We start from the raw sequence: 12914 nt of genomic DNA on the forward strand, positions 1-12914 counted from the left end.
ATATATATATATATATATATGTGTGTGTGTGTGTGTGTGTGTACATAAATACAAAATAAATTGTACATCAAAAAGAAGAAACAAAAGATTTAGCAATATCAAAAGTAGCAGTATCCAAGCCTTCAAAGTTTTTGTCTTTGCTCCATGAATGCGAGCTGTTGATAGTTCCGGACATAAATTGCAATTTGGGGAAGGGTGACACATGCATATTGTATGTTTGTATGTCACCAATGATATCCTTAGCCTAGATAGTTGTTATGGATAATGGTTGAGTTCTTGAGCAGAAAATAATAAATAACTGAAGCAGAAATAACAGAATTATCAGTGGGGAGAAAATACAATGTTGATTTTAATGAAAAACAAAAATCTGGTTTACCACATTAGTGGCAATGAATCAGATGTTGTTTGGTCAAAGAATATTGTGTGAAGCAATCAAGAGCAAATATATGAGCAGAATTTATTGTTGTTTCCAAAGTTCATTATACAGTATATATTTTGGTGGATCCACAAGGGATAAATAATTAATTGTATTAGACACAGAAGAGGTGTTCCAGAATGATACATTCAGAGATTATTCTTGAATATGTTTGATTTCGTAGAGGAAATCAGTTGTTCAAATGCCACCCTTTGATCACTGACTTAAGCATTTTCTAGAAAAGCAAAATTGCTTATTTCTATTCAGGCAGACAGAAAGTATCCATATTGTTATTTTCCACACATTTCCGACATTCCATTCCATTACTGGTTCTCTTACACCGATAAAGAGGCACTACCTCATTAATCTTTAGAAATTCTGCTGGCAGATCCTTTTTTCTGTCCTTGTGCCAGATCTCTTCGAAGACCAATGCATTCATTCCCTCTTTTCTTGTATTTATCCAGTTTGAAAGGCCATTCAAAATATTGTCTTCCCCTTTAATGCATGTTTTCACACAAGGTGAGTTGTAGGAATAGAAAGCTACACAGCTATTCTGATCTGCCTGCTCTAGAAGTTTGTCCATGGGAGATCCACCTAAAGGATAGAGCAGAACATGCTCAGAATGTTCCTTTGTGGTACGATTTGGCCTTGCAGCAATGACATTGCGTGAGTCTGTACAGAGTAAACATTTCTGTCCTTTACTGAGCTCATCTTTTACATGTCTTGCATCTTTATTGCTGAACACTTTCTGGATATCAGCATGTCCGTCTGTACACTGAGCACGTGGAACAGAGATTGCTATTGCATACTGAGCATCTCTTTGGTCCTTGGTTTTTGGCTGGACTCTGGAGACATAACATTTTCTCAATTTAACATTATATCACAATTTAGAAAATTAAAATCAGTGCATTTGCCTTCCTAATACTGCAACTTTCATATCAACTTCTCTATCATGCAACGATTTTTACATGAAGTTTAATATGTTGATTTTAACTGTACAAATACAGTACACTTACTTGTCAACAAAATACTTGATGATTTTAGCAAGGACAGCGGGGCTCACATCCCTCTCAGTGCTTTGAACACCCAGATTAAGCAGGACGATGAGTAGGCCTACACTCAATGGAACCAGGGATGCCTTCAGGTAAAAAAATAAAATAAAATTACAATTCTGAGAAAAAAAACACCAAGAGAAACACAATTTCACAGTATTTCTGGTTCACTCTTCTCATAAATCACAGTTTCAAGCCCATAACTGGGTTTGACTGGCAGACATATTGAAAACTTCTGCTGTTGTTGCCTTCTTGCAAATGGAAAAACTCCCAACATTCCCATTTAAACTCATTTAAAATAGGTCCATGTAAATATGTAGCTTTATGAAGCTGTCAAATCAGTATGAATGTGTACTAATTAAAAATGAAATACGTGCATGCAATGTTTCCATTGGAACTGGCATGGAATGAGACATGTGTTGGTTTACTTGTCAGAGTGGTGGTGGTTGTGGTTAACACAGTATCTACAAGCCACCCCGTTTACAGTAAATGTCATTTTAAGGGGTATGTCTTGGATTTGAATAAACAGGATTAATTTCCTCCATAATCATCGTCATCGTTGACACCAAGTCAGTATTGCACAATCACTTAGTTTCAGTAGTGTTTAACTGATAAGATCTGTAGAGAGTAATTCAAGAATGCCGCAGATCATTGAGAAAGCATTCCAATGATTCTTGAGTGATAAGGCATGAGTGTATCCAACACCTTTCACATAAAACCCTGATGAACACGTTCATTCTCCTCCCCCTTTCATATTTGGCAGAACAGGTTTAATTCTTATCCTACACTGGTGGTTTAAATAAACAATAAATGTGACTTTCTTCAACTTTTTTTTATTAGTATTAAACGTCAGTCAAGTTTCAACAACAAAGATTTCTTCATCTTTTAACATTCACAAAGACAATGAGTTGAAGTGATGCTTGATCGAGCAAGGATATTAAGAAACATCACTTTGTGCAATTAAGATTGTTTCAAAGCAGCTTTACATGGACAGACATGAAAATAATGATTCAGTGATGCAAACAAGAATACATTCTGCTGTAAAGCAGTTCTAATAAAGACAGTAGTGTCATTGTTTAGCTGAAGTCAGTTCAGTTCAATGACTGTGTATGATTAAATGAGTCCTATTAATTTCTAAAATAGCTCTGGAGAAAACAGATGTCATCCCTAGCGACAAATAAATATACTAAAATGTATTTGAAAACAATTTTTTCATGCTAAGTACACTACAAATATATTTACATATGTATATACTTAATAAAAATACCTTGCAATTGTACTAAACTGGTATACTTAAACTAATTTTATACTCAATGCACTTTAATTGTGCGGATATAGAGCTAAGGTCCAACTAAAGATATTCTGAAGTATATTTGATTGCCAGTATATACTTAATGAACACTTCTAATAGCCTGTCTTGCATTTAAAGACTGATATTATGCAAAGCCCATACAATCCTCATCAATAGTGACATTAAAACACATTTTAGGCTTAATATTAAGAAATGTGCTTTGTGCACAAGTGGTATTTCAAATAAAGTTTAATTATAATGAAATAATATGAATATGATATAATATGAAATAAATGTATTTTAAATGCTACTTTTTTGCTAGGGATTGTTTATCTCAGTTCACTTATTCAGCACATTCGTGTCAATAATACAGCAGAATATTAAGTGTCCCTAACTAGGCAAGCCAGAGGCAACAGTGGCAAGGAACCCAAACTCCATCAGTGATAAAAATTTACAGTAGGAAAAAAAAAAAAATCTTAGGAGAAACCAGGCTCATTCATAGGGCCACTTCTCCTCTTATTCACATGAAAATTAGCATGAAGTTACACAACAATTTAACAATTAAATGTTTTTCTTGCTTAAAACTGATGCAAATGTTTGTAATAGCTTTTAGTTGCGGTCTAATGTAGTTTTTGTTCACATAATTTGCAGCATATGGCTTTCTTCTATATGAGGCTAAAGGCCATAAACATAATTCTCATTTAAACATCCCCCTTTTCATATAAATTAAATTCCCCAAAATGCATGAAAAAACATATACAAACCTTACATAGTTGTGATCGTCTCACTGACTTCATGTTTTATCTGTAAAAAGTTTTGAGAAGCAATGAAGCAATGCGGAGTTGTGAGGAACGAGCAAACATCAAATAAGGTGTTAAGCAAGGCCATTTATAGTAAACCTATAGGCAGTTGCTTAAGGGTTCTTCAGTTGAGAGCAGCCAACAAGGGTGTCACATTCTCTTTTTGTTTCATGAAAATTAAACTGAAACAAAAAGAGAATGTGAAACCCTTGTTGGCCAACCTTGAGCCTAGTTTGAAATTGTCTTGCTTAAGACCTTGTTTATTTAAAGCATACGTTGTTTTCATCATTAATTCTCTCAGGAAATATATCCATCTATTTAGTTTGTTAATTGTATGGTGTGGTTTGGTTTGTGCATATCACACTGTTACATTTAGTCTTCGAGTTGGATTATTGTGCTTTTGTTTTATTTAATAATTTAGATCCACTGTGCTTCCTCAGCCCGGCTGTGACAGAGGGAAACACAAAAGGGCACAAAATACTGCTTTATTACAAGAGACACTATAGAGTAAACCATCCATGAGCAGAATTTAATGTTATGTCTGCAAAGTCTACACACATTTATAAAATATTATGGCAGTTCGACAAAGGACACTTGATTATAATTGTATTAGTCACAGAACATGTTTAAGAATAATACTGTATGTGCAGTGAATTACAATTCTGATTTTATAGCCCAGTGTGAGCGGGGAAAATTCAGTTTTATAAAAAAAAAAATTTCATAAAATATATGTGAAATGATTCATCATCATTGTTTGATCACTGACAACCATTTTCCAGAAAATGAAAAGTAATAATTCATTTTCAGGCAGACAGAGCACCACTCATTAAATGACAAAAATATATACTTATTTAGATTTATTGAGCTGTCTAATCACCAGTAACAATATATACTCAAATGTAGCATATACGGTAAATAGCATATCAAATATAGCAAGTAATTATTCTTCACAGCGTTACCATTGTGATTTATATGGATGGAATAAGATATTATGTGAAGTTAGTTCACTTGTCAGAGTGGTTGTGATGATGATGATCACATTTTTGTGTGATTTATTTATTGCAGGTTTTGGATGTGGAGGTTAAAGAGAGTTCACACTAGAGTACTGGAGTAACTACAGCATCAAATTCCTTAACACTGATGTGTATAATGTGCTGTATGATCGGTATGGCTTTCCTGTTAAACAGGTTTTTGAGTGTGTGATAGTTGATCTTGATTATGACAGACATATAACACACATCCACACACATTCACAACCACCTTCACTGACACTGCCTTCATATTGTTTCGTAATCTTGATAATATAACATTATCAGGACATCGCTATTAGCTATTTCTTATTAGCATGCATATTACTAGCATATTGGCTGTTTATCAGTATTACCACATATTAATGCCTTATTCTGCATGACCATATTTTAAAACCCCTAATTCCCCCATACCTAAACCAACTACCTTACTATTAACAACAAAAACAGCAAATTCCCATTGTTACCCATAGGTTTAGACTGAATATCATTAAACTGACAAATCACTTCCCATAATTTAGTAATTCTTTAGCTTCATTCTCTTTATTATTGTTATTTTCCATAAATCACAATAATTATCATCTGGGTTGAACTAAACACAATGTATAACTGATATCACATGATATTCAAATATGAATGTTCTCAGTCTGAATGAAGACTAAACTGACTATTTCATTGATGAAAGACTGAGATACATGAACATCTGAACGGCACATACAGTGTTTTGTAGTCTTACATTCACCTTCATCGTGATGTGGCTCAGTTTATGCTGTTATGGAAACATTGTGAAACCTGTGGCTAAATCAAAAGCTGCTTCACTATAACAGGATAATGGTCTTCAACTTATTTGATCTTATCTATACTTATCTCAGTGTTAGGCTAAAAGATCACCATCCTTATTTTCATATAAACACCTGTAGATGACAAGAAGCTTGTCACGAAGACTGCTTTATCAGCTCCTCTATTGCTGCTCGTATATGTGGCTAAATAGAGTATTAGCGCCACTTAGTGGATATATTACAAATTACATGTTGTTGAGACGCTGCGTGCTCCAGTATTAAATATAAATCCAAGATATAGAACACTGTACAAAAATGCAATTTACAGAAATATAGACCTATACAAGCTGTTTAGACGGAGGGTGCTAGTGCAGAAATTTTCTGTGCCGGTTTATGAATAGTGATTGTATTCAAACTTATAAGAGTTTATCATTTCTCCTGAAGCCACTCCACCGTTTTGAGTGTTTTCAGCACCAGGTCAATGCGAGCCAGTCGTTATCTGCTCCTTTCTCCAGAGGTCAAAACAAAAATGAGCTGAAATTCTTCATGAAGAGCCCTTCTACAAGATCAGGTTTAACATTTCACTTTCTTTCTTTCTTTCTTTCTTTCTTTCTTTCTTTCCATTTCCATTTCCATTTCCATTGTATTATAGCCTCAAACTCTTGTGTCTAAGATTAATGAGACTGTTTTACCAGCATGCCCTTTTTGTAACGCTCTTGACAGTGTTTTTTAACTCATTATTTGAAGCATTGGAGAAAATTATCGTAAGATTGGGTTTTACATTTACCAACAGTCTATTTATTCTGGGTTGCAGATATAAGAGGTCTTGGCAGCAACAGTGTACACTTGCCTTTTTTTAATAGGACAAGCTAAACTTGTATTTTTAAAGTCTCATCAGTGTAGAAATTGTGCTTTAAGACTTGGCTTTAAGATACAAATACGTTACTTCGCCATAGCTTTTATTGATTTAACTGTTTACTTTAGTCAGATCGAGGGCTTCAGTCTTTTGACGTCTGCATCGTATAGAGCGGTATGCAGAAGTTTTTTGTTTGTTTGTTTGTTGTTGTTTTTGTTTGTTTGTTTGTTTGTTTGTTTTTGGTAGTTTTCTCATCAAATCCTTTCAATTTTACGATACGAACAGAACAGAGGAGCAAAATAAAAATCTGAAAATATAAGCAGCTATAAAATTATAGTACAAATTTATATGTACAATTATAAAAGAAAACAAATTATAGGCTAATGGCATTCGTTTTGAACAACATGTAAACGTCTAGTCAAAACGAAGCTGTGATTTCGCTCTATCAGCACGGCTGTAGTGTGTGTGTGTGTGTGTGTGTGTGTGTGTGTGTGTGTTGTGTTTACTGATTTAACTATAGGCTACTTGTGTGGACGAAATGTCCTCACTTATATAGTGAAAGATGACAACCCACTAGTGAGGATATTTAACTTGTCTTCACTAGTTAAAAAGGCTTATAAATCAGACAAAAGATGTTTTGATGTAGATCTAGTGTTCTGCACATGTTTCTGTGATGGGTAGGTTTAGGGATAGGGGTCGAGTGATAGAAAATATCATTAAACTAATAGACAATCAATGGAAGTCTATGCAATGTCCTCACTAAGATAGCAAAACAAATGTGTGTGTGTGTGTTAAAGCAAAAGTGAAAGCAAAAACCAGCGCGCACAGCGATTGCACGTGATTGTACGCTTCCGTGAACCACAGCGATTGCATGCTTCCCACCCGAAGTGGTACCCAATCCTGTTCCTGGAGATCTACCTCCCTGCAAAGTTTGGCTCCATCCCTGATCAAACACAACTGAACCAGCTAAATATCTTTCGGAACACTTGATAATTATAGGTGTGCTGGAGCAGGGTTAGAACTGAACTGCACAGATAGATCTCTGTGCCCATTTCTGACTGGCTCTTTTATTTGGAACACAGGATTTACTTTACTAGACTTGTCAAGGGTATTTTAATTTCTCCCATTATAATACCAGTGGACCATGGACTGCTGTATCTTTATTAGTAGTACTTAAAATATGACAGATATTTAACAGTAGGGCTAAGACAGTAGGCCTAAATGAATCAAGACCACCCATTTAGTTCATTCAATAATTTTACTCACCATTGAATATGCTGTGCTTTAATGAAAATGTAGGTTTATTTGATTGTAATATACCTATTTCCTGTTAGTAGTGTACTGAATTCAACAATATGAGGTATATTTGTGTATGTAGTGTTTTAAACAAAATGGAAAACTACAGCACTATCTCACTATTTTAAGTCTTGTTTATTGTCACTTTATTGGACTTTATTATTCTAAACAAATCCCAGTTACGCTGAATAATTCTGCAGAAGATTGTGAAAAGTTCATAAAAAAATACTACATGACAATGTATACAACAAAATGAGAAAAAACATATTTATCCTGCAATTTAGCATGTAATTATAAAATTTCAAGATCTGTGGACAAATATATTACAATAGAAAATAATTTTGTTCACTAAAATGTCTGCTTTAATTTTTCAAGTAATGAATGTGTCGGGATATTTTACAATATATAATTTACTCTGACAAACAACTAGAATGACACATTCTTACAAATTCATAAATTCATGCATGAACAGGGTTTTCACAGGTTTGGAGATTTCAGTTTATAATTGAAAACATTTTAGTTCAATCCCAGATTTTCTCTTGAACGTCTCACACAGACCTTGCAGGTCAGGAGAACTGTTTTCATGAATGACTACAACTTGTCTAGAGTGGCAGACATGACTTATATTTTTCTCATATTTCTTTTTTATGTAGAGCTTCAGATATATCAGGACCAAACTAAGGATTGGCCTAGTGAGTGGACAGCCTTCTTGTAACTCTCTGAAGCCATCTGAAGCTTTTGGGATAATAACCTCTAAAATATTGTTTTCCTCTGTTTCTATATTAATTAAACCTTTAAGGAGGTTGATAACAATTTTTGCTTTTTGAGACTCGTTTTGCGTCTTTTCTGCAGTATTTTTATAAGTTTTGAGTAGGTATAAGAGGCTATTTTTTAAGAAGGTCCATTTGATTTTCTTAGGTTTTTCTGCAAAGGTTACACAGTAATACAGATCACAGATGTTTGTTTGGCTCCTTTCCTCTGGGAATGCCTCCAGCAGCAAATTGAGGCGTTTGGCCAGAATCATAGTGGAAATCAAATAATCCACATTGAAATGTTTTCTGCCACCTGATGCCGAGAGACTTGCATTGAAATCTTGAGGTAATTTGTTGGATTTCATCAAACAGTTGAAACACGTTTTTAAGATCTCTGTGAATTGACAACAGAAATTCTTGTATGTTTGTACACTTATGCCATTAGGCCTTTTGTGCCCCGAGTCAGTTAAAGACTTGATCACACTGAGTATTTCTGCACCATTAATCTTTCCTGCTCTTTTGTCTGGCTCATGGAATTGCTCTAATTGTGAAGCAACATTTGGTGCTTCATTCACTGTGAGACATATCTGTAGAAGCAAATGATCTGAAACAGTCTCTTTCATACCCCTCTTTATTTGATCCACAGTCCTTTTAGCTTCTTGGATTTTGACATCTTTTATTCGTACCAAATTGTCTTCACACAGAAGAAACATGTCTAATCTAGAATAACTGTCATTCTGACAATATGTGAATGCCTTGACTGTAGGGTGAAAGTATGCCCAAGTATCCATTAGATTTAGAGAGGTGGTGAATTTTTTAAATGGGCCCCACTGTGGTGTATGCGGTACTGTTCCTGCTTTAGATGTTCGATCACAGCTAAGATCGAGAACTGTGTTGAAATCACCTCCAACCACAAGCACACCCTCAGCTGCTTCCCTCAAGTACTCCTGCAGTCTGTTTAGCATTTCTTTGTCATATTTGTGATTGTACACATTAACTAGAGTGAACAGCTCACCATGAAGATGACAGAAAAGTACGAGATACCCCCCACTATAGTCCTCATCATGGCATAAGTACTGAAAAGGTACATCATCTTTTATCAGGATGGCCACTCCTTTGCTATTGGAGTCATAGACTGTACAAAACGATTGCCAACCTTCAGGCTTTTCTAAAGGCATGTCACTTTCAGGTCCAATATTTGTCTCTTGCAAAAAGAAAATTTCTGCCTTTAGCTCTTTTGAGAAATGGTCAATGTTTGGGGTTTTTTGTCCACAAATATTCCATGAGACAAAGCAAAGAGTTTGCTCTTCAGATGATTCCATTATCGCAGCATTTGCATGTGAATCCTCTGTTGAGCAAGTAAACAAAAACATTAATTTATGCCTGGCCCATATGTATTTTTGGAAGAGAAACACTGACTCATTGTTAAGCGAAAAAGATTTTACAGTATTTTCATTGTAATTAAACACTAAATTAACATTAAATTCACAGCCAATTTGAAGGAAGAACTGAGAATTTAATTTCTACTTTTACTAATTATAAAATTCGCTGAAAATAGTGTGAAACTTACCTTTTTCACTATGACAAATTTCTCACGGCCTACTCACTGCTTGCTATGCTGTCTGAACAGTATGTTTGCATATGGGGTTTGATGACAATGATGTGTCAGGTGTATTAATAACGTTACCGTGGGTGGGGCATCATTCTTTAGTGGCTTTCTTTACATTTAGGTGTGTTCTCAGAGATCAGAGCTTTATAACACACACACGCTCTCTCTCTCTCTCTCTCACACACACACACACACACACACACAATTCATTGGTCTAATAAAACAGTTTCACTCCCATTTATGTTCAAATATCCTACATAAATGCTGTGTATATTGTATAGACAACTGAATTTCCTAGTACAATTTGCATCTCTTGAGGAAACAAATTCAGCAAAGTGATTTGCATCAATTTGCATCCCTTTTAAACAAATTAATTTCTCCTGACCATTATATTTGGAGTTAAATGGAGTTAAACATATGTCATTAAACAGAATATTAATTGTGATGACAGTGAGGGAAAGATTAGCGATACAAATGGTCACAGTGAAGATACTACCATGTTCTTCTTGCCCTCTCAGCCATATTTAAATTAACACAATATCAATAAGCATTACGAATAACATGTCCCCAGTATTGAATATTCTGTATTTTGCTATGCTGCTCTTCAGTGAGCTGCACATTGTATGCTGTTAGGATGACAAAAAGTTTAAAGTTAATTTTTAAGTTTGGTCTGCCTTGGTCTTGCCAGTGTCGAAATGACTGATCAAATCAAAGACTGCTACCCTTACGGAAAGAACATTTTATTTTATTATATATGAACGGTCAATATATTAAAGCATTTTCAGTATATTGGTAATTGGTCCCCTTGGAATTATAAGGTTCTATCTGACATTTTTGTCAAAATTTTGTTATTCACATATTCTTATTCTGACAACTTATTTACATTATGTGATGGTTTTTATTTTTTTTATTTTTTAAGTTTTGTACATTTTAGGACTTTTTATTTAGAAAACAAAAAGGTTCCGTATACAAAGTCGAACTCTAACCAAATATTCTATAGTCTTTGCTCTAATTTGGTTCTATAAGGTTCTATCTGTGAATCCGCCAATCAGCACTCCCAATGCACGCAAGAGGACCAATCAGGATCAACGTTCTTTGTCATGTAGCCGGACTGCTCCGTAACAGCAGGAAAGATTAAACATTAAACAATTGCGTGTCTGCATAATCAATAAGTGCATTTCACCTTTATTCCACAAAGTGGCACTGTTTAAAGCATAATGATGACGTGATTTTTCACTCATTAGCGCATGCATAAAACAAATAATAATCTGCAAAAATTGAACTGGCTTGAATGGCCTTACTGCAGAGCAATTACTGTACATAATGAAATATAAGTGTCACTGTCGTTTGATGGTGGATGTGGTGAATAGCGATCAAAATGTTTGAAGATGCTGAAAACGATAGTTTTGAGAATATATTGAGATCGTGAATATGAGCCAGATGCTGAATGTATACTGGGGAAATGTGCTCTGACGATGGCAGTGGTGGTAAAATCATCTGCTCAAATCGATCCCTTCTAAGTTTCAAAAGGTAAGAAAGTATGCTTATTTTTGTTATGTTAACTGTAAACATGAGACGGGACCCAGGGACCAGAGCCATAGAGAGAGAGAGTTGCGACAACTCCGTTGACTCCAATGGACCGTTTTTTTTTACAGCAATGGCGGATCATGGAGCCGCTCAATAGTTCCCGGAAGTTAGCTCTCATACTATCAGCGCCATTGAGATGCAGCAGAAGAGACCGCTTTGATGAACTTTTAAAAGGTAAGATATTTATAGAACAAAATTGTATATTATTCGCACAGCTAATCAAATTATCTTGTGCATTAAAACAGATTATTATTAGATTATTCCTCACTTAATTAGTAGATTTACGGGATGTTATTCATTCTCTTCAGACAGTTTCATTCGTTGTTGTGTAATTAAGGCTTTTAAACGTGATTTCTGCTGCTGGGAAGTTATTTAATAGATTTAGATTTATTGCAAAGGATGCTGATGGACCTGAGTGAGAATAATAAAAAGTTTAAAATAGGCGAGCAGTTTTCATTTCAGAATCATGCTAGGCTAATTTTCCAAAAATGTATTATATAGGCCTACCACTACTATTTTATAGAAGTAATCACAATAAACCTGTACTGTATTTTATACTTAAATGTCTTAGTTACTGTAGAAACACTGTGTTGAAGGAGCAGATGCCACAGCACTGAAATGTGATGGAGCATCATTAACCATTTCTCCTGTGTTTTTCTCCTTCTCTATCTGGATCAGAACAAGAACCACCTGAAGACTCCCTGTAATGAGATGTCACCCTCACAATGAGTCTCTTCACTGGGTTTGGCAAGTCTTTCACTGTTCTTTGTGAAAAAGTGCCAGTTCCCATATGATTACATCACATTTTGTTGGTGTAATCTATAGATTGCTCCTGCTGACTATATCCAGCATCTTATGAAGACTTCAGATGACCAGCACCTGTGAAGAGATGACGCCAGCCCTTGAGAGGACTTCAGATGAAGCTGTCTCTGACTCTGAATAAACATACAAAACTGATCAATTTCCCTTGCATTGTAATCAACATGATCAAATCACGTAACCGTTGCTTTAATTTATTCATTGTTTCTGAACTCATGACATTACTTAACTGCATGATTTGTATCGCCTAATTTTAGAACATTTCTGTCATATGAGCATTACTTTGACACAGTTACTCCTGTTAACAGAACTCTTATTTGTAATGTAGAAACATTCATTTTCTGTAAAGCTGCTTTGAAACAATGTTTGTAATAAAAAGTGCTATACAAATAAATGTGAATTGAACAAAACTTGATGCAGCATTTTTTTTCTCCTCTCCGTGTCAGTAAGGAAACCATACATTCACACTCCTTTCTGTGAGTGACATGCAGCACAGCAAACTATAGTGGAGACCGTTCAAGGACAACATGCTTTATAGCATGTAAATAAGTGCATAACAAAAGTTAACATACATCAAATATATGATTAAATGGGTAAAAAAAAATTTAAGTTATTTTAAATTTGAATATA

The 12914-nt window shown here is 34.8% G+C and overlaps 1 protein-coding gene and 1 long non-coding RNA gene across 2 annotated transcripts; one reads left to right on the forward strand and one right to left on the reverse strand.

Moving 5' to 3' along the window:
• Positions 1 to 674: 674 nt before the first annotated feature.
• LOC131538095 (uncharacterized) lies at positions 675 to 5465 on the reverse strand. The gene is made up of 4 exons (XM_058771943.1): positions 5329 to 5465; positions 3523 to 3562; positions 1432 to 1553; positions 675 to 1260 (listed from the first exon to the last, which is right to left on the reverse strand). The coding sequence occupies exons 2-4, from the start codon at positions 3553 to 3555 to the stop codon at positions 675 to 677; spliced, it is 741 nt and encodes a 246-aa protein (XP_058627926.1). The 5' UTR covers positions 3556 to 3562; positions 5329 to 5465.
• Positions 5466 to 11130: 5665 nt separating this feature from the next.
• Positions 11131 to 12500, forward strand: LOC131533995 (uncharacterized). The gene is made up of 3 exons (XR_009269299.1): positions 11131 to 11408; positions 11534 to 11639; positions 12144 to 12500. It is a non-coding gene; the product is annotated as an uncharacterized LOC131533995 (long non-coding RNA).
• The last annotated feature ends 414 nt before the right edge of the window (positions 12501 to 12914 follow it).

The sequence above is a fragment of the Onychostoma macrolepis genome, chromosome 03 (genome assembly GCF_012432095.1).
Source record: "Onychostoma macrolepis isolate SWU-2019 chromosome 03, ASM1243209v1, whole genome shotgun sequence".
Classification (NCBI taxonomy): Eukaryota; Metazoa; Chordata; class Actinopteri; order Cypriniformes; family Cyprinidae; genus Onychostoma; species Onychostoma macrolepis.

Bases quoted from the DNA above. Each gene is read 5' to 3' on its own strand.
- LOC131538095 (XM_058771943.1), bottom strand. From the start codon at position 3,555: ATGAAGTCAGTGAGACGATCACAACTATGTAAG. The intron at 1,554-3,522 runs GTTTGTATATGT...TTTTACCTGAAG, and splicing joins GACGATCACAACTATGTAAG to GCATCCCTGGTTCCATTGAG. The intron at 1,261-1,431 runs GTAAGTGTACTG...TTATGTCTCCAG, and splicing joins ATCAAGTATTTTGTTGACAA to AGTCCAGCCAAAAACCAAGG.